At 29.6% G+C, this 27,307-nt stretch overlaps 1 protein-coding gene across 7 annotated transcripts; it reads left to right on the top strand.

The window, feature by feature from the left end:
- Positions 1 to 932: 932 nt before the first annotated feature.
- LOC113395017 (G protein-activated inward rectifier potassium channel 3-like) lies at positions 933 to 26,458 on the top strand. Of its 7 annotated transcripts, none has more exons than XM_026632538.2 (4): positions 933 to 1,206; positions 8,325 to 8,767; positions 19,386 to 20,443; positions 26,102 to 26,458. In XM_026632538.2, exons 2-4 carry the CDS (start codon positions 8,469 to 8,471, stop codon positions 26,341 to 26,343), a joined length of 1,599 nt encoding a protein of 532 aa, XP_026488323.1. In that variant the 5' UTR covers positions 933 to 1,206; positions 8,325 to 8,468; the 3' UTR covers positions 26,344 to 26,458. The 7 variants fall into 7 exon arrangements, with proteins under 7 accessions (XP_026488323.1, XP_064071969.1, XP_026488326.1 ...); XM_064215899.1 differs by lacking the exon at positions 26,102 to 26,458 and adding an exon at positions 22,925 to 24,029; XM_026632541.2 differs by lacking the exons at positions 933 to 1,206; positions 8,325 to 8,767 and adding exons at positions 11,220 to 11,408; positions 18,879 to 19,128 and having other exon boundaries at positions 26,102 to 26,456.
- The last annotated feature ends 849 nt before the right edge of the window (positions 26,459 to 27,307 follow it).

Here is a 27,307-nt window from a genome sequence, read left to right as displayed (position 1 = left end):
TCTTTAAGTTATATTAACATTGTATTTTAATAATAATGATTTCTTGTAAAATTTGTTTTATACGAAAAATATTATTCCTATGTGTGTTCTCGTCTTGATAGTCAAACAAAGGATCAACATAAGTGCTACCTTGGCCGCCATCCCGTCCGCTTTGTCAGCTAATTCCATTTCATTCCTCACACTGTGATAAAGTTGAAACGGAAATTAAAATGCTTAAAGTTTACAGGTTTGTTTTATTTACCATTCTTGGATATTCTACGTCATCACATTATAGTCGCAATGACAGCTTAAATCTTTGTAACTACTGACTTCAATTTTATAAAATATTTGATGATAAATATATATTACGAAAATACTTTTTAATGATTAGGTACTAAAACTGAAGGACTTGTAACAAATGTAACAATTGACAAATCGCTTAGAAAGTTAAACGATATATCAAATAATAATGAGACATTCCTTTGAAGTAAATTACTCGCTCAGTTACTTTGTTATGTTAATTTTTATCTGACACTTAAATATGAGCACCTATTTGTCAAGCTATGCCAATTTATTTCAATAGTTTTTGGGGTGTATATAACTAGGATGTATTATTATCTAAAGTAAGAACCAATATAAGAAGTAAGTAAAAAATGATTATAAAAAACCGCTTCTTTTGTAATATTAGTTCAATTATTAATTATTTTCTATGTTAAGTATGTTAAGTAAAATGTATTTTCAATTGGAAATTTTGACAAAACTTGATTCTAACATTCGTAACATACACCGTACTTTATATAGTTATTGTAAAAATATGTACCTAAAACGGACATTTAAATCTTATCTGCGGAGGCTAACAGTGAAACACCGTCAATTGTTTCCGAGCGCGTGGCTAGTTAACAAATAAAGTCGATTCACAATTGGCGTAGGTACCACGAGGCAAGAGTTGTCTGCACGCTTGCCAGTCATCGCTATCCTGGCTCTCTGACCGCACGCAGAGGGTTTATGAAATCCTGGATTAGAAAACGACCTTTCTATACGTTAAGTGAACAGTTAAAGAACTCTTTAAAGACTTCAGTTTACGTACATCCAGCCAGTAATATATGATCTGAACGACTACAGATCATAGACAAAAATGTTTTCATACAACGGCAGTGATGATTGTTTATTTTGAATGTGATTGACTATATTTTATATGCTCTATGGTTTATAAGGAAATAAGATATGGTAAGTATATAAATGTGGCCTTTAATGGATTTAATATTAAGGATAAAATCGTAGAGTAGTTGACATTTCTTATAATCAGCTGTGTACACACGATCACGTGGGTGCTTTCTGTTTAAATTAGATCATCTTAGAGCAAGAATGACAAGTAAATTAATGAAAAGTAGACAAGAGCTGTTATTCGAACTAAACTTATTCTTAACACCTCTTCATTTGAATGCAAATACTATTATCCTAAAGCAGTTTTATTACATTTATGATGTAAATACTTTTTATGTTACAGTCACGTTCTGAAGTTGATTTTACATATTGCGAATAATTTCCTGTTCGTGCATAATATTTTGTTCTATCTGCTGCTATGACCTTTGAGTTTTATTTATTTTTCTGATCAAATACAAAACTTGTGTCTCGGTTTTTAATGGCCAAATTACGTCTTTAACCGTAGTAACTTAGTATTGAATAATACTTAAAACTGAATAAATATTTTTGAGTATTACGTTTTTTTAAGTAACTATAGTTATTCATTGTTGACATAATTTTTAATATATTGATGCATCTTTGTTATATCAGTTACAAATAAATGTTCTTTTTATAAATATTTAATTTGTACAAATTTCAATTTTATTCAAAATGTCAAGATCAAAACAAAGAAGTCGAGCTACATGAAACGCATTCCATTTTATTTTAAGGTCCAATGTAACATGAAACTTGTACACAATGCAAAGTTTAAAATACGCTTCCTTAATTGAATTTAGCGTGAGTGTATTATGTATCTAGTGTCAGTCATCTTCTTGTTGACATGTAATTTCGCGTTGAGTCACATACATCGTAAGTATGTAATGTTGATGTTCAGCAAACCCTTAAATTAATAATAGGTGTCCGAAATTCTAGTTTCCTTCTGGTTTACGGACTGTTTGTAATTTAAATTAGGAAGCTAAATGTAACCCAGATATAGTCCATATATTCTTATTCAAATTTTGTGTTGAATATGATATTCCATATTGAATCAGTAACGGCATTTAAAGAAATTAATGTTATATGGACATAGTCGATTATACATTTATACGCAGGTCAATTTAAAATAACTCTCTCTCTCGTACTTTATATGCTAAAGAATTTGGCAATGACTTTTGGTGTCAATAATATTCAAATTCTACCGTCAAAGTGTAACTTCACATTTGTATGTAATATAAGCTTACGGAATATTCAACGTGATCGGATTTATAATTTACTAAAAACCAAGAAATGTATTATAATATTCAATAACAAATGAAGAACTTCTAAGTACTGAAAACAGAAAAGGTTTCAAAACTTAAATTTAAAACCCTAAATATTAATAGTAAGTAGGTTAAAACATAAGGAATTTTCATGAAGAAATGTACACTATTTAGGAAAAAATACTCATTATGATACTGAAATTCAACTTATTTTAATAAGAAATACTGCTTTGAAAAAAATACATTGAGAAGATCTGCATTTTTTTATACAAATTAGAATGAGTTCGAATCAGTCGAAATGTCATAATAGGTTGTGTTCTAATATTTAAAGTTTTAAAAAGTACTTTTGATTTGACCACTCTTAAAATATGTATTTTTCTAAAACATAGACAAAGGCTTAAGGTCAAAGACATACAAATATTATAAAACATATTCACAGAGATTTTCGTATAGTGTAATACTATTGCATATTTATATTTTTAAATATTGTTTATTTAAAGATTTGATTACTATAAGCGATGTATTTGTATGTACCTGTACTATACAATTTCAAAGGTAACCTGAGGGGTTAAAACGTCCATGTGAAAAAAGACTATCTAAGTGAAAATAGGTACTATTTTCATATCATCGTAATAATTAAATAAGTATATAAATAATTTGGTAAAGTTTGGTATTCAGTATATGACGCACATGCTAAAACTTGCAAAACCCTTTACATTACCCTTCATTCATTACAATTCAGTGGTTTAACCTTGAAATTGTAACAGACAGACAGATATACAGAATAACTTTGGCATTTATAATATTAGTACAGATATGTATAAAAGTTAAGCTACTCGTGAAGTTACCTATGAATGTCAAAATCCAAATACGTATAAAAGATAATTGTATAATAAAATATAAAAATAATGTAACATATATTAACTAACTAAGCTATATCTAATAAAATGACGTGATCAGAGTCGTACGATCCGGCGATTAGGGTTAACTAAATCAGAGCTAGAATGTGGAGTACCCGGTAGTAGCCCTGTAGTGCGCAATCTATGCTTGCAATCAATTGACTCCCAAAATAGAGACTTCCCGCTTCCTTTGTCATCGTTTAAATTGATCATACATTTTGTTTCGCTTTAAGAAATCAAATATAACTTATAGATGCTTGAATGTTTCTTTACTAATGCATTATTTGTCGTTTAACGAATTCGTATGATTTGTTGGAACAGTAATTGAATGAATGCAGATTGCTCGTGTATCAATGGAAGAAGCGCCTTAAATTGTTCCGAAGGATTAATCATCCTTTGAAAAATGCAAGACTCACTATAGAGATGTTACTTAATACTGACATAGTTATACATTAATATTTAAGGAAAAAATTGTATTTTTAATAATACTATACCGTACAAGCTTAAAGTAAAATGTAGATATACTCATAAAACAATATATCGTCTTGAACAAGTAAAGTTTATTTATATATGAGTTAAGAAATAAGTAACTTACTACTGACATAGGTTTATATTATGTACTTTAAGGAAAAACTTGATATTGTAATAAAATGAACTAGATATTATACCATAGTAGCCATTATTAACTAAAATACAAATATACCAATAAGATACAAAATTGTTAGTCAATGTTAAATTAAACTGGTTCAATACGTTAACAATAATATTTATATGTTTATTTCTTCAAACTCAAACTCAAATTCAAATTCCTTTATTCAACATAGAAGCATTACACTTACTTATTGATGGTCAAATTAAACACTACCACTGGTTCGGAAAAAGGATCACCCTGACCTGAGAAGAATCGGCGAAAGGAACTCAGCGGGTCTTTTTTTTTTTTGTCAAATTAATTAGATACATAATTGTATATGAATAGAAACAGCCAAGAGGCGATCGTTTCATTCCCAAGGTGTGCTATCAAACATAAACTCACTAATTGTATAGTAACCTTTCGCACGCAAGCGTTCCTTAACATTTTTTTTAAATTTGGCAACAGAAGCATTTTGAACGCTTTTTGGGATCCTGTTGTAGAAGCGCATATATATACATTGTCCCACAAAAGAGTTACTGACTTTATGCAGTCGAGTAACAGGAGTAACAAGATTGTGTTTGTTCCTTGTACCAATGTTATGAGAATCACATTTTCTCATAAAAACATTAATATTTTTCCGTACATACAAAACTTCGATAATTAATGCACTTGATTACTAATGCAAATAAAAAATGCTATTTCCTTAGCATTACCACACCTATAACATTTCCCATTTATATTTTGTAGAGACGAGTGAGTTATCTATAAAAAAAGAGGTTGAATTAGCAGAATATAATTACTCATCTACTTAAATATTAAAGAACTAAACATTCCATAATCTTACAAAGAAAAATGATTGCAAATTAAAAAAACAAAGGTAGTTTACAAAATGAAATATATGTTCGAAATTTAAAATTTCGAAATTATTATTGTGTAAATCATGTCCGCGTGGACGGGTGACAAGAGTACTAAGCAACAGTTCCCCCATTTAATTATAATTTAACTTAAAATAACAATACAAACATGTTCGCTTTATTACACGTGTCATAATTTCCTGTTATAAATATGAAAATTGTTCTATGATATTATTATCGTGTTCATCAAAACGTGAATCAATCTTTTGTTCTAATTAATTGATGTGGTTCAGTATTATAATATATTTTATTAAGCTCACTGGTTATAACCTTTAAGCTTTTATTAATTTTTTAAAGAAATGGTATCTACATCAATATAATTACAAACTCATATTACACATTCTAAGAAAAATATTTAATAGAGATAAGATAACCTTTGAGACGAAGTTTTTTACAAAAAATGTAGTAATTTAGAAAACTTGAGGCGTTGAAAACTTTTATTTACTCAAATAATGGTATGTGTTAACGCATGAATTAAAAATAATAAGCGAATTAAAAATAATATGCGCTTTACTTAAAGATCCGTGTCGTTATAGTCGGTAAAAGAATATTAATTTTTATATGATTAAGCATAAATAGATTTTATGGGATGTAAAGACATACTTGTGAATAATTATTATTTGCGAAAATGTGTATAAAATTTATTTATCTGTATACACTAAACGCACACGACAAATACAGAAACAAGTATGCATATAGTTTCACTGATGAATAGTTAGATTGAGATTTCTGAAATTCAAGGAGTCATTTCCTACGATGATTCCTAAATTTTGAAACAATTGTAGGTAATTTAGTAGGAAGTGAATTATCATTCTACCACTTAAACGCCGCAATGTGTGAGCTTTATACTGATTCTTTTTGGTGGTTTTTTTTTTGTTATGAATAAGGTAGGCTGACGAGCAAATGGGCAACCTGATGGTAAGTGGTCATCACCGCCAATAGACAATAGCGCTGTAAGAAATATTGACCATTCTTTACATCGCCAATACGCCACCAACCTAGGGAACTAAGATGATCTGCCCATTGTGCCAGTAATAATACTGGCTCACTCACCCTTCAAACTGGAACACAACAATACTGAGTACTGCTGTTTTGCGGTATATTTTATGACTGAGGTACCTAGCTAGATTTACGTTCTTTCAATTTGTAAATGCGTATTGCGTATTGCGTAGGTACTAGTAATTGTCTGATTCTTTAGAGGACTGATTATTAATATTTACATATATATATTGATTTTATTTGATACAAGAAAATTATTCAAAACCTCTATCTTGGCTGTTTTTATTGTACCTATAATAAACCTATTTATTTTTTTGGAATGTTCATTTTTCTCATGTATTGGAAATATAAGATAGTACTCTACAAGTTGTTACTAATTACTGTTCAGACACGGCAATTTAGATTGGCCTTCGTAACCGGTCCAGGTATACGTTTGACAGACGTAAGTTTATGCTCTATGACACACATGCATACGTCACAGTCACATATACCGCGGAATTAATGACTTGATACTCGAATACTGTTGGTTTTATTATACATATTGTTAATAGATGCACTTTGTTTCTTTGGCATATGTGCTAAAATTATTAAAAAACTGAATGTGTATCTCACAGTTAATGTTCGGATTTTTGAATATTTGCACACTTAGTGCCTGCGGATATATGATAATATAATTATCCGATAAAAAATATTTCAATGCTTCTATGCAAATATAAATATTTAAAAAAAATTAACTCGAAAAAAAAAATCCATTGAATACATAAAATAATAATAAGTAATTCATATTGTAATAAATTAAATTAAAAATACTTTATATTATACGATGTATTTTTTGTTATTAAATTGATCATAATTCGATATACCTGTGGAAATATTTATTCAACATAAAGACGGAACGAGACGCTCTATTGTGCGGAATCTTGTAATAAATAATAGGGAATAGAGTAATGTGTTTTACGAGGTTTTCCGCAATATAACTGAACAATCTTAGTGGGAGGAAATAAAAGCATCCGTCAGTTGTCATGGAGATCGAGCACATCCTAATGAGTGCAAGGACGTGTCGTGTCAAAACGACGGAGCGAACCGCAGTATGATTACTATTCTCGAGGAAAAATCACCTGTAAAAATTTCCAACGAAGTCTAACACATATACATATGTATTTCACAAAGTTTCATGCAAGCTCCTCGATGAATAGTTGTTATATTTCAAGACAACGACTTTATAATTATAAACTATTTTATTAAAATAACTATTGAAATTTTGAGTTTTTATATATTTTTAGCTCTACATTTATCTATCATGCCGGCATTATAAAATGAGTATCTGTATCTTTAGTCTTTCAGTTGAATATATTAGATTAATTACATACATATAACAGAAACTGTAAAACTTAAAAAAATCTAACATTGACAAACGAGCAAATGGCCCACCCGAAAAAAATTGGCGCCAATAAATTTGACGGAATATTAACTAAATATTACAACAGCAATGTTTTGTTCACCATACGAATTATGATGTCCTTTGTGCTTATAACAAGACTAACTAAACAAAACCGAAACACAAGTATAAAGTATAAAATATGCGGGAGAAAAACTGTTAGTACGTACATCCAAACGAAGGTGCAGAAAACGCTACAACTTATAAACTTATATTAGGTTTTCAAATGATTGTTTCGTTTGTTGTGGGATAGAAACAATTATATATTTTTTCATTGAATATTTAGTAAAAACACTCATATGACATAATTATATTGCAAAAAATTATATCTATAAGTAGATTTATCAATCGTTTTCTATGTGAAAAATTTAGTTAGATCATAATTACATAGATGGCAGCACTGAATGAACTATCGAGATTCATTTTGTGTTCCGAATAACAATGAAATTATTCTAATTATTATTTTTTTTAAGTTTCATCTAAATTATATAGTAATTAATTAATTCATTTTTTATTAATTCCCGTATTAAAAATTAATTTCATTTTCTTATTAAAAATATACAGCTACTTAAAGCTTATGCTACTCGATAATAGATGTCACTTTTGTATAATTTTATGCTTCTAACATACTATAAGTATATTGTAATGTATGTTTCGTATTGTAATGTATTTTGGGAATAAGAATAATATTTTTGAAATTTTTGCTTTTTCAAGCTTAGTAAATATTTTATAGGTGATAGGACGCCTTGTCGACGGACGGAACGATCGCATTCAGACAGTTATTATTAAGAGATATTTTATGTTAATAATAAATATTCAAAATGCAAATTTTGAATATTTATTATTAATGAAAATAAAAACCATTGTAAATACTTATATCAAGAAAAAAAGAGAAAGAATAAGAAAGAAATCAAAAAAGTCCACGTAAATTTAGAACTATAATATATCTGTATACAAATTACGATTTTTTTAGTATGTAGTTTGGAAAATAAATTAAAACTACTAAATATATATTTTTTTCAGGTACTCTTTACAAATGTTTAACGGAAACATAAGAGACAGGACGTCAAAAATGTCCTCCGACTACTATATAAATAATTTAAGAGAAATAAATATAATTTTGGGGAACTCGACAGTATCGTGACAGTGATTGAAATAACAATAAATATGAGTACAGAAACATCCATCGAGATGCAAGTGAGGAAAGATGAAGGTCAGAAGGAAATTAAAACGAAACCGACTCTTTCTTCTGGAAAGATTTTTTATAAGCCTGGCCTCATCGAAGAAGAAACGGATGATACAAGTATCTTAGATAGTTCAGTGGTCGAGTCTCCGATGCTTGGAGTTGGATATGGAGACAGTGGATTTTTGAGGCCGACGCTACATCAATCGAGTAGTCTTCATAGGGTTCCGACTTACAGTAGTTCTATTGGCCATAGCACTATTTATCGCCACGACACGTGTAGGTAAGAAAAAAATTATGCTTTTATTTTTTGTTAGCACACCTGAGCCAGTACCAAGAACTCATCAATCATTAAAACTGAGCATTAAATATTGTAAAGTTTGTGTGCCGATTTAATATTAAGTGAGCCCATAAAATAGTAGATATAATAAATCTACAATATATTTACAATTCGGTTAAATTATGTTTGTTTCACAAAAATGTTATTGTTGTAATATTATTTAGTTTACATTTTTCAAGAACTTACTTAATAATTACGACAGAATTCCTTAAGTTTATGGGATGAAGATATTTTGTAATATCTCAAAGAACATATATTTAGCGAAAAAAAGAGTTATTTCAAATTAAAATAAAACAAAGTAGGTATACTCATTGCTCTTGCGAGCACATTTGAATCGAAATTTCACATAATTAAATTTAAAGCTATCACCAGAGTACAATGAACCTATATTCTGCTGAGAAGAACTGACAACTAAGTAGTTATTATTTTTCGTCAATCTATTACATAGATTGTTAAATTCAATCATTTAATTATGACTTATTCCGTATGAAAAAAATGAAAACGAAACTCAACACTTTTTATCATCTATATAATTTTATACATGTATACTTATTTATGTTTACAATAATACTACGTACATTTCCAAATCGTCGTCACGTCACGTCGTCTATGTCCAAAGGTTGTCTGGAAGACATCGCTATGTTACTTATATGATCACGTGTATGCACCTTGCTTATGTTGTTGTTTCAGAAGTGGTTTAATAAACAATATATATGTTGTTGTTGAGATATATAAACATATGTTATAAACGTATAGTGATGTTTCTGTTGCGTAAAGTATTTGTAATATTATGTCAAGAATTGAACAATATTCTTTTTTGAATTCGTCGAAACAAAACGTACATTTTAATATTTAACGTTAAACACTAGATAAGCGTTTTAGGTGTAACATTTAGCATATCGTTAAAGGATTTGCGGACGACGTATGAGTAATAAGAACAACTGCCTCGGTGGTGTAGTGGCTAGATATAACTTTAGCTATCTATCCCGATGTTCTGGGTTCAATCTCTAGGTCGGGCTGAGAAAAATTTATTGAATTTTTACTGTCAACATTATATCGCAATATACAACATTATAGTAACTTACAACTGGATATACTTCTGCGAATAATTAATTTCAATGTGCACCTGTAAATGTAGAACTGCTATTTTTTTATCTTAATAAGATAATAAAGGGTAACGTTTATTTTCTTATTGTAAATGCACGATAACAGAACGCAACGTTTTATTTTATTTTATGGAAGTTTTTATATTACGTTTATTTAGAAAATAATGGGAAAGTAAAATCCTGCTAAGTTCAACTCGGAGTCACTCATTGCGGGTTCCGTATAACTTGTAACATGTCTGGATTTAGACTTTTAACCATATTGTTTATGTTTTGATGAAGATGATTATAATTTTGTATACCGATGTGACACATAGATGAGTTTATTGATAAGATTCCAAGCTTAGGCTACGGAACCATAAAAATAAAGATGACTCCGAGTTATTTATATGTACAATAAATTATAATTAATACGAGAGTAAATGTTTAAGCTACTTTTGATTACTAAAGCTTAAAGTCTCTTGTACACAAATCTTTGGTTGAAGCGAGTTTTAAGAATATTAATATTAAGTTAATAAGCATGTAATGATAATTAAATAATTTAATTATCTATTCTTGTATGGCATCGGAAGACGGACTGGGAAATGGGCTACTTGCTGGTAAGTGGGCACCACTGCCCGTAGACATTAGGGCCGTATGAAACTTTAACCTTACATAACCAATGTGCCTCCAACCTTGGAAACTAAGATGTTACGTCCCTTGTGCATTAATATGCACTAACCATTCAAACCGGAACACAATAATAAATATTGCTTGGCGGTTAAATATTTGATGAGTGAGTGGTACTCAGACGAGCTTGCAACCAATTAAACTATCAAGTTTATTTTAGTAATCATACTAACAAATATTATTGAAAATAATTATAATTAATATCAGACGATCGACCTTATATATTGACTTACTTTAGATGAAAAATCATTATTTCTTCCAATGTTATCTGATAGGCAAATAGTCTGTTAAATTAGTAGTAATAATGACGAGTATCTTAACCACGTTGGCGATATATTTAATGCCGTTTGACATTTACTACATCTTCACAATTAAGACAAAAGCCGCGTATGTTTGTTACATTGATTATCATAAGACTTTCACTGATTTATAATGATTTATGTTGTCATTAATTGCATCTTATCGGTACACCTAGCAAAAGTATAAGGTGAATCGAAATCCTTGACGACTCGATATCTAATCGGAGCGAAGATAAATGTGTTACTTATCAAAATAGTTTTTAAAAAATTCGCATAAGCGGGCACATGTGCGTCGGTGTTGTGCCTTTGTGTTTTAAAAAAGTAATATTTCGGTGATATTGAAAAAAAAAACGTGGTGTTTTTTAAAAATGAAATTAGAATCCAGGTGAAGTGTTTGGAGATGCGACGTCGACGTAAATAATATTGTGATAAGAAGACATTATCATTGTTTACAGAGTTTGTTCCACTTACGTTTAATAGTATTGGACTGACAACATACACCTGGCTTGATGGGTAATTTAATACAGCAAAGTTAGTTTATACATGTATTTTTTTTTATTTATACTATTTTGTACTAACTCGTTTATTTTGATGTTCGTTATAATAAGTCCGAAAATAGAATATAAATTTCATAATAATAATTGCCTCGATTCGTTAAGATTTTTATAAAAATGCGACCAATTTGAAATTACATATATACTTTCGTAAAATTGGCGCGTATACGACGCAGTTCTGAGGCAATAAACTTACACAAACAATCGAACCTCCTTTTTTTGTAATCGGTTACGAACCTTTTATAATAAATGATGATGAAATATTTTTCAGTATAAATAAATTATAGATATTTATAAAATGACCTTGGCCTAATAGTACTTAAGTTTATCAGTTTTAAAGGAAAGATACATAATCTTATTATTTATTTTTTTCATTCTTTACTAATCAATAAATCATACTAATTTTCAAAATTGGCAGACTTTGAAGATATTTTTTTAAATCTTTAAATCTTCAATTATCTTTTTATTTATAAATCCTAAATAATTGGTATTTAGGAATATGAAAAGTATAGTGAAGTGATATTGTCCTATTCATAGAACTCAGTGAAATCCCTCCGTAAAGATCAGTCTTGCTTATTCGATAATACGTATGTCTTACATATCTTAATCATACAATGACTATACGAACATAATCCTAGTCGATTTAAGTAATATCTTTCACCTTAATTTCACGTTTAACGCGTCATGTCTCAAGGTGCTCATATATACTTCGAGATCGGCTCAAACTGGAGGATAAGCACTTAATCTGCCAGATCCCTGAAAATCGGTAAACACAGATACGGTTCGAGATAATGGTGATTAATCATGTCTTCAGATCTTTCCATCGAAGTAACATTCGGTACTCTCATGTAGAAGTAGCTGTTACCAGACAAAAACAAAAAATATCAATTTGTCCAATATTACAAGACTCTACCAAAATTTATAACAAACCATTCTTCATTTTGAAGACAAATAGATTTTTCGAATTTACATTTAATATAGAAATCTTTTCCATATGAAATGTAAATTCGAAAACGGAATCTAATACTTACTTTTAACACTTTTTATTTTAAAAAGACGAGTCGAGACTGTAAGTGTCCCGCTTCATAACAAAGAAGAATACTTAAGCGTTGATATTTGGTTGGGTTTCTCTATCAAGATACATATGCTCAGTAATAAACCAGGCTTGGGAAGTTACACGTATTTCGCAAAACATGTAAAGTCAATAGTGCATCTGATCTCTCTCCCGTCCTCTCGGATTGCCATTCTATCGAATGATGATATAATTATAATTATAGAATAGAAAAGTAAAGTAAACTTATCACCTTAAAGTAAACTTATCTAAGTAAGAAGAAATCGCTAAGCCCTAATTGAAATAAAAGGTAAAAACCTATTAGCTAAAAGGTAAGCTATTGCTGGACTCAGGCCTCCTCCCGTTTTGATAAGAAGGTTATATGCGGATTAGTGGTTATATATGTATATACATTATTTCATCCGAAATATGTAGGTTACTTTTCGATATTTGCTTTCACTAACGAGAAAGAGATGAGTAAATACTATTTATGCACATGTAAATTCAATGGTGTTTTCCATGGTCTGAACTCGCCACTCGTTAAGATGGTTTAATCTTGGGCCATCTCGTGTCTGATATAATGTTTAGTATTATAAACATAAGTATATGTGGTTAAAAAGTTGATAGTGCTTGCCTGTAGAATCGATTACGACGATCGATATCGAAACTATGATTTTAATTATTAATTTTAAGATATATCTTACTATTACCCTTATCTTAGAAAATATGATAATATCTTAAGATCGATTGCTATTGCGGCCACTGTCAACGAAAATTATCCAGCTACGCAAGATATAATAACAAATTTAGTCCCAAGATATAATAATATTAGAAAACATCCAGTTTATTTTTTCTTATTCTTATAAATATGTAGTTCTCATTACACCAGCAACTTTGTACTTTTTTTATTCGCATTCACTCTGAGGAAAATCCACTCTATTACTGATATTTATTACGATACCGAATGCCAATGTTGAAAACATTTTTGGATCGGTTCACTTTTTAATTTATTTGTAGGATTCGAATTCGAATTTGAATTAAAGAGTAAAATTAAAGATGCAAAATGAAAAAAAAAACAGTAACCGTTTATTCCACATTAACATTTCAAATGTGCTTGGCTGGGAGGCTGGTAAATAAAGCGCAGCTGCACTGGCAAGTCACAAGTAACTAGATTAACGAAGCTGTAGTCTTTATAAAGTCTTATCAAGCCACCGTTTTAAATAAAAAGTAATATTATAGAATTTATTTAAAGAGTGACAGATTTTACAATAAGTTAAAATTTATATAAATAGAAACTTTATTAAATTATTTAATTTTAACAGTATTTTAGATTGCCTATCATAAAGTTTTATCTACAAAACGATTTAAAAAAAATTATGACTTCTATGCTACAAGACCGTATTTTAAATGCTAAAAATATAGATTTTAAATTGTAAGTTATATTAAACTAAAATGCTAAACGATAAAAAAGTCAATTTATTATAATGGTGGCTGTTTGGATCAAATCTAATAAATTGTATACATAATTATATTGTCTTAAATCTGCAGAATTAGGGAAATTGATGCTTAATCATCTAAGGGAACTTTTCTTAATCTAAATCTGCTGCGGAAAAAGGTATGGCGAACAAGAGGCGTAAATATTCATATAAATTCAAAGCTACATATTAGTACCCTTTGCAGTTCACTGACATATGCTAAAAAAATTACAAAATATTTAATTCTTCGACTTATGCCTATTCACAGCGCGCTGATTAATTTTTCGCCGGGAAAATTATCTTTTCGATGCAATGTGGAAATGTAGCCGGCGTTCTTGCCATCAATTTACTTAGTCATGATTTGATATATAATGTTTTTATTTAGTATTATGAAGTAATATATACAAACTATTTTGTTTTCAAATAAATACTATTTATTTATATTATTCGGTATAATACGAATATATACATGACAACCTCTCGTATTGCACTCGACACGCGCTTCAGATAAGTGCATGATTACAGGCGGCGGGGCCAATTTGCAGGGTGTCGCGTCTGAATTCATTTTGATTTATATCACTTTGATCGGGATGTGGATCTGATTACGAAACTATTTTTAGACCTCTATTTTGTGCCAAAACGAGTGCGTGCATTGTTTGGATTACAAACTTTCAACCATAGATAATTTTATTTTTTATTCTTGGTAAACTTATATGTTTACTTGTTGGTAATAAAAGCAAAACAAAGACAAATAAGTAATAAATAAAAAAAAAAGTCTAAATTTAATTAATAGTTACAAGTTGATCAAAAATCACGGTTTTCTAACTTAATGTAGAAAGTTACATTGTTTATTTTTAAGGCATGTACTTAATATATTCTTTGTCCTGTGTAGTTTAATAGAAACTGTATTTACATAAAAAATATTATCATTAAGGTCTTATATACCAATAAAAATTAAGTATAGTTACTGGACAAATCATGACCGCGTGGAATGGTGGGCGGAATACAAGAAGCGTTTCCCCGTTGAATCGCAATTTCGATCCTCTGGCCGAAAAATGAACTCAATTGTCAATCATCAATATTTTTTTAAATAAGTAATAAATAACGACAACACTAATTAATCGCTATCAATATATATAAATAACGTAGTTATTTTAAACATTTTGGATACGTAATAAATGCCATTCGAACTCTTTATTTGGAACGAGTAGTTTTAGAAATAATTATAGATACTCAAATAAACGTATAAAAACCAGTTTCGGCTGGCAATTTTTTGTATCTCTTTGTTTAAAAATAGAACGGGATAAAATTTCTGTTTTATCCGTGCGAAGTCAGGACAGGTTCAATATATAGTCAACACGTTTTCAGATTTGTTATACGTATTTACGTATATGTAACACACCCACTTCTTAGAATATTGAATAAATTTGTAAATATGACGTACACTTATATGTTTGGAATATTTTTCATGATCTTGAATAAATAATGAAGATCGCAAATTATTATATCACGAAATCATGCACAGTATTTACCTCTTTATATTAGTAACAATTGCAAGATCGTGTATCGACGCGTTTGCTCGGAGGTGTGGTGCAAATTAACAAATTAGTTTAAACTAACAAATACGTTCAAAATAGTTACTTACGTAATTCCGTCACTATTTACTAATGAACGAAGATTTTCGTCTTATTTTTTCAGGAAATTCATGGTTTTTTCTATTATGTTTTTTGTATTCAGCTAGCAATGACTTTGTGCAACGTCTCATATCAAGCAGCCAAAGCAAGTCAAACGTTTCTAAACCAATCATTATAAGTCTTATATCACTTATATAGAATACAATTATATACTTATACAATCATCATCATATAAATCTGATATTAATTAAATAAAATATCACTAAAATTACATGTTCTAATGTTTAATATAAATACAAAACCTTACCTTACAGAAGTTGTTAATTTTGGAATATATCGGAAGTGTAATTACAAGAATAACTCTCATGGTATGAGAACCAAGAGAGAATAAAATGATTTCGAATGACGAATTTGAAACTTGATAATAATTCATAATTACAACAAAATCTCTTCGCGTAATTATGTAATAACAATCAAAGCATTTTTACAATATAATTAAGGAATTAGTTCGTGTGATGTGTATGTGTGTGTGACATTGCTTTTTAATAACGTGGTTATTATCCAATAATAATTTTAATAGGGCAAATAATGACTTCAGAATTGACAGATAAAAATAGCTTGATAGATTTATTTATTAAATGACTATGTGTTCTAAAACTCTGTCCAAATGAAATAAATAATACATAATTAATTTATTTCTATGTAAAATTGGTTGTAACTTTTCTAAGGACAGCAATCAATATGATCTGTATGTCCCAACTCACTGTGAATAGTGTGTTGTGAGATACTATATCCCACTGAGTGTGATTCATGCTATTTTATCATATGTGTATTAAAATATCTTGTAATAACACTAAAAACAGCAACGAATATATCAATTGTATGAAACTCTTAGGATAGATTATCCAGAACCTGGGTTAAATCCACGAGTCGCTTCGGCGTTAAACGTTTAGAAATAATAATATGTTATTAATTTTGATACGTATTTATGTAGTAGTAAAGAATAATTTGACCTAAACTTATCGGGAAGTGTTCAAACGTCAGTAAGTGATCGTTAATGTAAGTTGCATTACTAAGAAACGACTGCACGCATTTCAATAAAAAATACGTGATTTTAAATCCTAATAGTTGGGTTAGCGTATACACATGTGGAAGATTTTCATCTGACACGTCTTCCTTCATCGCTGAACGCAAGATGAATTATAAACGCAAATTAAGCACATGAAAATTCAGGGCACCTGCCCGGGTTTCACATATTCTACCACTTGACAGTCCCGGTTTATTATATTTATATATCATTATTAAATAATAAATCATTATTTAATTATATCATCGTTGTAATCTTTTCATTTTGTTCAGTCGTAGTAGGGTCGCACTTGTTATAGTACACTGGAAACATACTATTCCACTTAAGGTGGCATGACCACTCGTATTCTTATCGTGATATACAGGGTTATTGGTAATTCGACGTATTCCCGTTAGGAGGTGATAGGGGTAACTATTTGCAATAATTTTAACCCCAATATGCATGATGCAAAAAAGAACCATTTTGGAGCTATCACGTCCTAACGGGAATACGTCGAATTACCAATAACCCTGTATATTGTACCTCTTTATATTGTACAACAATAAATGTCACGTTTTTAAATGATTTCACTATTCAAATAGTATTCAGTTAATACACTCGGACATAGGTATAAAATTGTGAAAATTAATCTTAAATATAAATAGAATATTTATAAGCTTCATTGGTCACATGAGGATCATATTTCGTACATAGAATAAAAATATAAATTCAAAAGGGTAATATATAATACTGGATTATTAACGGGGTAGCTAGAATTCTTGCCACCATTAAAGCGATCAAGATTTTTACATTTACCTTATTTAATCTTTATATTCAATTAGGTTCTCTGTAAATGATTATTTAAGGAGTAAATAATGAACGCAATTATTAGATCATAATGAAATTAAAAATAAATAAAAATAGCATAATTACTTGGTCCACTATAAATAAATAATAACAAATACTACGACGCTATAGACTAAACGTTATTAAAGACCAAACATTTATTTTGACTTAGTTATTTTGAGTCAGATCATTGAATTCATAATGGACCGTTCCATATGTATTGTACACAGAATAATAAAAAAATGCCTTTATTATAAATGCTAAAATAATTAAGACGAAATAAAACATCATTAAATTATAAGCATTTAATCGTTAAATAGACTATCTCTTTCCTCAGGGAAAACTGCTCAGGCAGTTTTAATAATTTCACTATCATTGTGAAAGAAAGATTTTATATATCCTATTATATTCTAGAAGAATTATTTATTAGTTTTGTTATTTTAAATACATATACTGTGTAAATGTACTCGAATGTTTTCAATTAATGAATAAAGTAATAATAATCATCTTAACAACTGTATAAAATAATTACATGTTTAAATAACATGTAATCTTAAATCAAGTAAAAACCAAAAGATCATTCAAGTAATAAAAACGTTACATAAATGCTTGATATTAGTTTGTTCGTTACATCCGCTTATCCTTTGAGTTTTAATCGCGAAATCGTAACTCGTGAGTAAATAAGAGTTTATGACGAATATAAACAGAATGAAAATTTAAAATAACCTTCGTAATAGTTCGAGAAGTATAGATTAGTTCTTTAACGATGCGCATTAACGTACAAATTTACAGTGTCAAATCAGTAATAAAACGTATGCTCAGGGAGGTAAGTTAGCATACACAGGTTGATGTATGAGATATCTAAAATATAATAATTTAAAGCACAATAAATGGCATTTCCTTCCGAATAAAATAAGTAATAGTTTTTTTTAAGTATCATATTTATAAATATCATATATCATATTTTAAAAACGGATAAGCATATTAAGGATTAAAAAATATTTATATTTTATTCAATTATGAGTAATCAAAATGTGTTAATTTTGAATTATGGTTATTATTGGTATAATAATTTTCAAAACTTCAAACATTTGCGTATATTATATATTATTAAATTAATTGATTATTATGTTCTTTTCTTAGAACAATACAAAATTCTTCCTCTGTTTGTTCTATTTCGAGAACAGCCTGTATGCGCATGAACATCAAAGTAGGTACAAACAATATTTTGTTTTCCGACGTATACTGATAATTTTTGATATAGAATTTCACATTACAATTATAAAGCGTTTAACGCGTCGCTTCGAGCACGATAGAGGCAGTCGTGATCGCGACATTATCGCGTGCGATGCTTCAGGAGGCACGAGAGCTCCGGGGGATGATGGCGCAGACGATCGGCTGCGAGTGAGCAGTGCGCACGACACCATGCACGCCGACCCAGAGTCACCCGCCAGCCGCGAGGAGGCCCACCTGCTGCCCGATGATTGGCTCAAAATCAAGACGGTCCCAGGAAACGGCAATCTCTCCCCTGGAGTGTATTATCCCACAGTCAGCAAGAGGTTCGTCGATGCGCTCCAACCTGTGCCGTCTCCGACCGCTAATACCCCGTACTGTTGCTTTTCTTTTGTTCAAAATTATAACGTTTATGTGTATTTTGTGGATGCGGAATTTTCAATAACATATGATAAATATTTTATGTTTAAATATTGCACATTATGAATATTAGCATTGACGAAGGTCGTAGCATCGTAGCGACTATACGAGCGTGATCTACGCATTCACACTTAGTGTAAATCATCTACATAATACGTTAAGAATTATTGAGTTGGAACGGTGTAATAAATAGTTGTGTATTTGTTTACAGAAGCCGATCACATAGACACGGTGCTTCTAGAAGAACAAGAAGACGGGCCATTCTCAAAAATGGCGAATGTAATATTCTCAAGTCACGGATCTCACAACGGCGCTTACGGTTCCTCCAGGATATGTTCACAACGCTTGTGGACGCCCAGTGGCGATGGACTCTACTTGTGTTTACACTTTCCTTCATTTTATCCTGGTTAGGATTTGCCCTTATTTGGTGGTTGATTGCATTCACACATGGTGATCTTGAGCCAGACCACTTACCGCCGATGCAAGAAAGCACAAATTGGAAGCCGTGCGTGTTTAACATTTTTGACTTTACCTCATGTTTCTTGTTTAGTATTGAAACTCAACATACTATTGGGTACGGTGCGCGTACAACAACAGAAGAATGCCCAGAAGCAATATTTATTATGTGCTTACAGAGTATAGTGGGTGTAATGATTCAGGCTTTCATGGTGGGTATTGTGTTCGCTAAGATGACGAGACCGAAGCATAGAACTCAGACACTGCTGTTCTCAAAATACGCAGTGATCTGTCAGAGAGACGGCGAACTGTGCCTAATGTTTAGAGTCGGTGACTTGAGGAAATCTCATATTATAGGAGCCAGCGTTAGAGCTCAATTAATTCGATCCAGAACAACTAAGGAAGGGGAGCTTTTATCGCATTACCAAACTGAATTAGAGTTACATGCGGATGGATGTGATAGTAATCTTTTCTTTATCTGGCCTATTACAATGGTCCATCGAATAAATGCTGATAGTCCATTCTATGGTGTCTCCGCAGCAGACATTCTCCAAGAGAAGTTTGAAATAGTAGTTATTTTAGAAGGAACAATAGAGTCGACTGGACAAACGACTCAAGCACGCTCCAGTTATACAACAAGTGAATTAATGTGGGGACACAGATTTGTACCATTAGTGACATACAACCGCGAGCGTCAGGGATACGAGGTAGACTATTCCAAATTCGAAGAAACGACGCAAGTCGACACTCCTCTTTGTTCTGCTAAAGAGCTGGATGAGTTTTATGGGAACCAAGCTGACCGTAGATCTATTGGTAAGTATCTGTTAATATTTGGTGCATGGAGCTAGCGGTGCTTGATTATTTGTGAAAATGTGATCTTTAATCACGACGATGCTTGCTTTTTATGTCAGCTTATCTTAACATTGAAAGGCTTATCTTGATTTTCTGCGACAGGTTGACGTGAGCTATGTAGCGTCCCTAAATTAGTTTGAATTTTATCGTTACAAATTACAATATTCTCTTCTATAAATATGTATATATGTATACTATCATAAATTAGCATTTCCGCGACGAGCTGTTAGAATTATCTAAGACACAATTTATCTAAGGTCAACAAACGAACTATCTTTGTTGTTACTTTAAATAATAACTTATTTATTACCTAAGAATTGATTGCGGAACAGTGTAAGAGTGCAAACATTTATATGCATTTTAACCCAGTTTGCGCGCAAACATTCATGATTAAAAAGATTTATCACTATTACTTACACGAAGATATTTTTTTATTATTATATTTATTTAAGTTGTAAATAACACTCAATAGCCACATCGCAAATAAATTATAGATTATAACAAAACACTCATTTAGTAGAAATGGTGTTTTAGCTTGACTTTATATGACAAATGACATAAGCGTCTGGGTAGTTTAAATACGTTTTGTAGTTATTTTCTCTGAATCAGAGTTTCTAAGGAGACAGAACAAACATAGGATATTAGCTGAAATAGAGCGTTATTATTTAACTTGTTAGTATATTCATGCGATCTGTCTTGAACGTGTTACAAACAACTTTTATAAGAATTACGGTGTAATAACATAAAATATACGAAATGTATAAAACTGGCATATTAACGAAAAAATCTATATACATAAAAGTAAATACTCATTGATAATCAAGAAATTTCAGAAACTATAGCACCTTCAAACTTGAAATTTGGCAGGTATGTTTCCTATAGGATGTAGACATCCGCTAAGAAAGGATTTTACGAAACTCCGAAAGCCGCAACTAGTATTTTTTATGAGTTAAATATAAATGTCATCAACGAAAGTACACAAAAATAGCAAATTTATATTTTAATAATACATTTATTTAAAAACTCCCGAAAATTCTTTTGTGTGTCTTCTTCTGTGAGACACACACTGGTACACTTTTTCAGCATCTAAAAATACAGTCATGTTAGTTAAATACAATTATATATGTACGTATAATATATATCCTGCCTGGAAGTCAACGAGCATTAACTCCACGCTTTTTTATAATCTATATAATCTTGTATCGAATAATTGTGTCATTAAAATATAAATATAGGGTCACATAACTTAAAAAAGTTATGTAATATTTTCTTAATAAATATAAAAAAGTCGTCTATACAAATTACTGACAGTATGTGCGTACCCTTAAATTCATTTCTTCCCAAGACATCAAATTTTAACAGGATGTCCCGTTTTGCCAAATTCAGCACTCCCCCTTTTTCAAACCGGATGCAAATAATATTTCGCTAACATTTTAACGATTGATAGTGAGATAGTGTGAATGGTCGATTTGGTCAATTATTCTTTTTATGGACTACAAACAATTGCTTAAACGTTTATTCAAATTGCTTGGCGGACGATTGAATTTACGACTCTGTATTATTTAGTAATCGACTTTTTAAACTGGTTATAAGTTTACATATAAACATAATATGTATGATAAGTTCAGCTCATCATACATACAATAGGAACATTATTAAATACGTGTATTTGACGTAAATAAGTGTCTTCTCGGACTAATTAACCTTGTCTTTCTCTTGGATAACGTCACCATGTAATCCTACATTTTTTCACTAAAATAACAGCCTGTAAATGACCGACTGCTGGGCTAAGACCTCCTCTCTCTTTGAGGAGAAGAAATCAAAAGTACCCAATATTAGATTTTATTTAATTGCACTTGGAGATTTTTTTTTAAAATAATTTAAAAAAATATATCATAAAGAAATGTACCCTAACAATATATTATTTCTTTTTTTTAAATTGCATGTATTGTTATACTAACGACAATAAAAGCACCTGTAATTCAGTCCACTGATCAGAAGTGAAACCTCTTTGTGCAAGAAACGCTACGCATAAAATTTCCGCCCAATTACTTCAATTTTTCAAACTTTACGTTCGCACCCAAGAAGTTTCACTTCGAAAATTATTTATTATTATAACATAGTTTTATGGAATATGGTACAATTATAATTAAAATATGTATAAATATATCTGTAAATGTACATTTTGTATAACAATAATTGTTTATTTGTTAATATGAAATGTCTTGTCTCTGTCAATATTCATATCATGATAAGATTTATACAATTAATTAAATATATGCAATTCTCTTAAGCTCAGTACATCACACATATATGAGGATGTGTTTCATTGTATTAATTATCTTAATTGTCCAAATAATTATTCATTAGTGCCGATTTATAAGATTCTACTCCTTATATTTAAATCTTTCTCTTTGGTTATATGTTTGTGATGTGCTACAGAGAGTACGGAACAAGTGGTTCTGAAGTTACCGGAACGCCCTCAACGCACCACAACACCCGCCGCTGAGAATCCAACACCGAAAGCCGAACAGAAAAATGGAGATTACACCGTTACGCTTTAAATATATAAACAAATAATATAAATAATATTGATATCATAATATATACATAGAACATGTTTTTTGAATCTCTAGCCATATGCTTTAATTTTTTTTAAAGTATACGACTAAAGTGACCTTTATTTACATACATTTAAACTAGTCTTAAAGAATAATGGCTAATATATATTTATTATTTCACTAGTCACTTTCAATTGTACACTATATCTCATAATTAATTTCGTACAAAGAAATGAAATTATCATTTAAGAAATGCTTTTGTCTTCCTATGATGTTGTGCGAACGTACTGTTCGTTTTTATTCATATACATTCCATTATATTTTTATAAATAAATTTATTTTTATTTTATAAGAAGTTTAAAACTTATTAAATAAAGCATATTTAGCAATAAGTTCCATATAATTTTATAGATATACAACTTGTAATTTATATATTTTACAAATAAATTAATTCGAAATATATCCCAGTATTGAAATATATTTGATTTGATGATTGTTTGATATTTATTAAAAAATAAGAGACGGCAATGTATTTTGTGTCAACATTTCAATCGAGTCAAGAAAATTAACTAAATTGAAATGACAACTTTATTCGTCTTATATAACAGTTTACCAGTGCGATAATAAGACTTTTTTAAAATAAATAAAGCTTGCTTGCTTTTTAAATATAAAGGGATACATTTTCTCGTAGTCGTTTTTATAAATAATAATCAAAGCAGCTTCCAGAAAATTTATGACTTTAAAAAAAATAAAATTAGTTATGTCTCAACTTATCATAACTCTATGGTAATATGTCCTGGTCGCATGAGTTTGTCAGATTCGTTGTTTAGTTTAACATATAAAGTTATTTATTAATACTTATATTCAAACTTTTCTTCTTTTATCTTTTGTTGTTACAATATGTGTCATATACAAGAGATAGCATCGCAATTGTGTGATCATGTTCGATGTAAATATTTAATGAATAATTTATATTGTGACGTTGATTCGTGTTTAATTTATAATACCTTTTAAGCCGTCTTGACACACAACAGGGTGTAGAGCATTAAAAAATCTAAACAAAATAACAATCAAATAAAACAAACATCGAAAACTTTTGCTTGAACAAATATTTATATTCTAAAGTGAAGTTCATCAAAAACAAAACACAAACTGAAGTACATGCGTATTATATTTATTTTATAAAGATTCAAGAGGCAAATAATAAAAAAAGTGAAAAAAATTAAATTAAATAAACTATTTTACAGTTATTTAAGTACCATTGTAAAAGATTCGATTGTTTTTTAATTGAACGCCAATGCGAAATAAGTAAGGGTGGAAAACTATATAATATTGTTTTTGAATGAGTAACATATTATTATCTTTTTATCTTTAACCAATCGTTATCCACTGATGGATATAGGCCTCTCCCAAGGTGCGCTAAAGGTCTAGCAAGACTTATAGATATGAGTTTTAATTTTATTTTTACAACTCTACCAAATTTTAATTTTAATAAATTAATAACAACAAACAGAGGAAGAATTTCCTCAAATATACGGTTGTAACTAGAAAATTAAAGTACAAAATAGTATAAAAAAAATTGTGTCTGAAAATAGGTTTTTTTCTAATTCATTCCATGCAATATTGATAAAATTAAATATATTTTTTTATCACGACACACTAGAATAGGTTTTTTTAATTTATCGAAGAACTTAAAAAAAATCCAAATATTAAAATTAACTCTGTTGCAAGGTTTTTTTTTGTGAATAATCTAACGTTGCTGCTTGAATTAAAAACATGTATGTACATATGTATTAAATAGTGAAATAAATAAATGAAGTTCAATACATGTTACAATATCCAATGGTTCACGGATGCTTGTCCGTTATGTACTGTACATAATAATATTATATTTCAATAATATCAAGTTTCATTGTAATGTAAGTACTATGTTGCTTCGTTTGCTTCTTGTGTGATGTCCTTGGATCCTTGTCGGTGCTAAAAATGACTTTGGTAACTGGTGATTGAAAATATCTTGCATTTAATGCTTGTTTTTAAATATGTCTTTTATAATTAATGGTAACATACGACCTTACTTATATATGTTGTTTAGCTGTTTAAACATTGAAAGAAAGATATTATTTCTGTATTCCTTCATTGTCAATTCGAAAAAGACACAGCGTTGGTTTATTAATCACCCCCCAATGTCATTCAATGCATGTTGCATTAAATGACTTTAATTGGAACAAATTATTTAATTTATTAATTTTGTTTTCTGCCTTGGTACAATTATATGACTTTTTATTAAAAGGTTTCGAATCCCATTTCACTCCCAATTAAAAATTATCGCGTTACTTTAAAAATAATAAAGTCCAATCACAATTATAATGTACTAAAAACGTAATTATAATTATTTACATGAAAGAATGATCAGGAAGAAATCGTTTTACTGTTCGGATAATGAGTTCATCTGTAAGCCAGTTGCTTATAATTTTTTTATAAGTCAATATGAATACAAACCAATGATACTAAAAATCGAGGACACGTACGCGTCAGAGGAATTTGAAAATCTTTTCTGATAGTATCGCTAGATCGCACAAGTCTCTGATGCTTAAGTGAGGTTTGCTCGAGTATCTAATCAGAATTATCAATTTATTTATTATCAATATATCCTATCTTTAAATGATCAGAACAATAATAAACCATTCTCTTCAAGTAGTTTCTTCTTTATATTGTCATTGACATATTTAAACATTCCTATTCAATTGATCGTAAAAACAAACACAAGAGTGGTATAACGTATGAAATTACCTTTAAAATATTAAAATAAAATACAGGAACGTGTTGATTTACAAATAACTTATCAAGGCGTATTGGTATGTTGATAAATTACGTTCATTTGTTCCAAATATGTTATAAAGTTACTCACTTAACCTTTATTGAAAATGGTGATTGAGTAATTTTTCTCGATAGCTTTAAATGAGATAACCTTAATGTCGATTAATAATATCTTGTAATAATAATTAATTTTTGAAATTGACAATTATTCACTTAAAAATTAATCATTCCATAATTTCAGGCTACATGAATGAGTCACCATTGCCAGGTATGTTGTACGGTAAAATAGCATCACCTCTTACAAACATAGCCGATAGGTTAGTGGTCGATGCTATTCGACGAGCGAGTCTCACTAACAAGCCCAGCGTCCCCAAGTACCCCCATGATTTCTTCAACGGTGCCGAGGAACCTTCTTCGTCGTCAAGTGAAGATGAAAAGAAAAAGGAGGCTAATGCTAGGAAAAATTCGAAACAATCAAGATGATCGAAACACTATTAGATAAATTTGACAGCGCCATCTAGCGCCGAGTAGTTAATTTAGTTATTAATTTTCTTTAAAAAAATAATAAGAAATGTACTTTATCTTATCAAGTTCTCCTTTAATATAACTGTTCATTTTATGCATTTTTTTATATAGATATTAAGACCATAAAATTAATAATAATCTAATTTATTCTCACATCATAATAATTATTTAAGAAATAAACTTATGTTTTAGCTTTAAACTAATTAATTTAGCTTAGATACATTGTAAAAGCAGAATAGGAACAACAGAAAGAGGTTGCAATAAAACTCTTGTAATAATTATAAATACATGTTTTATTATTTATCTAATATACATAATTTACCAGCGACATAAAAGCTTTTTAATAAACTACATACTTGGAGGCGCCTGCGCCGTTTTAGGCCCCTGATTTTGAAAAACATTTTAAAGGTTATGATCATTACTCTTATATCAGCCACTTATTTTTTTTTCTAATTGTCTGGAAAGGTACTTAATACGTCATTTAAAATTTAATAAAAAACTACATTCATATCTTTTAAGATTAGATAATTTAATAACATTTTGAAAAAAACAAAAAGGATTTATATATATATGTATTAATAACTAAGCCTACAATGTATAATAAAAACTTATCCATTGAATTTGATAATTTTGATATATATGTATAGTATTAGTTAAACTAACACTTATTCATAGAAATTAGTCAAATAAAAATAATATTGGTATACACTGAGAAAAAAATTACCTAATTAATATTAGCTTTTCATAAATAAGTACTTAATATGACTATAAAAAGGAACACGCAAAATTTAATATACTTTTAATCCATGGCATTAAAATCAAGCGTAGATTATAAATATAGATTTGTACATTCGAATAAATCGATACAAATTAACGGTACGATTTAATCGATTTTTTAAGATTGATATAATTTTCCGATTTG

The sequence above is a fragment of the Vanessa tameamea genome, chromosome 9 (genome assembly GCF_037043105.1).
Source record: "Vanessa tameamea isolate UH-Manoa-2023 chromosome 9, ilVanTame1 primary haplotype, whole genome shotgun sequence".
Classification (NCBI taxonomy): Eukaryota; Metazoa; Arthropoda; class Insecta; order Lepidoptera; family Nymphalidae; genus Vanessa; species Vanessa tameamea.
The sequence above is the reverse complement of the archived record's forward strand: the minus strand, read 5'-3'. Positions and strand labels throughout refer to the sequence as shown.

Coding starts and splice junctions, on each gene's coding strand:
- LOC113395017 (XM_026632538.2), top strand. CDS start 8,469: ATGAGTACAGAAACATCCATCGAGATGCAAGTGAGGAAAGATGAAGGT. Junction 8,768..19,385: donor TATCGCCACGACACGTGTAG/GTAAGAAAAAAA, acceptor ATTTGTTTACAG/AAGCCGATCACATAGACACG. Junction 20,444..26,101: donor AGCTGACCGTAGATCTATTG/GTAAGTATCTGT, acceptor CCATAATTTCAG/GCTACATGAATGAGTCACCA.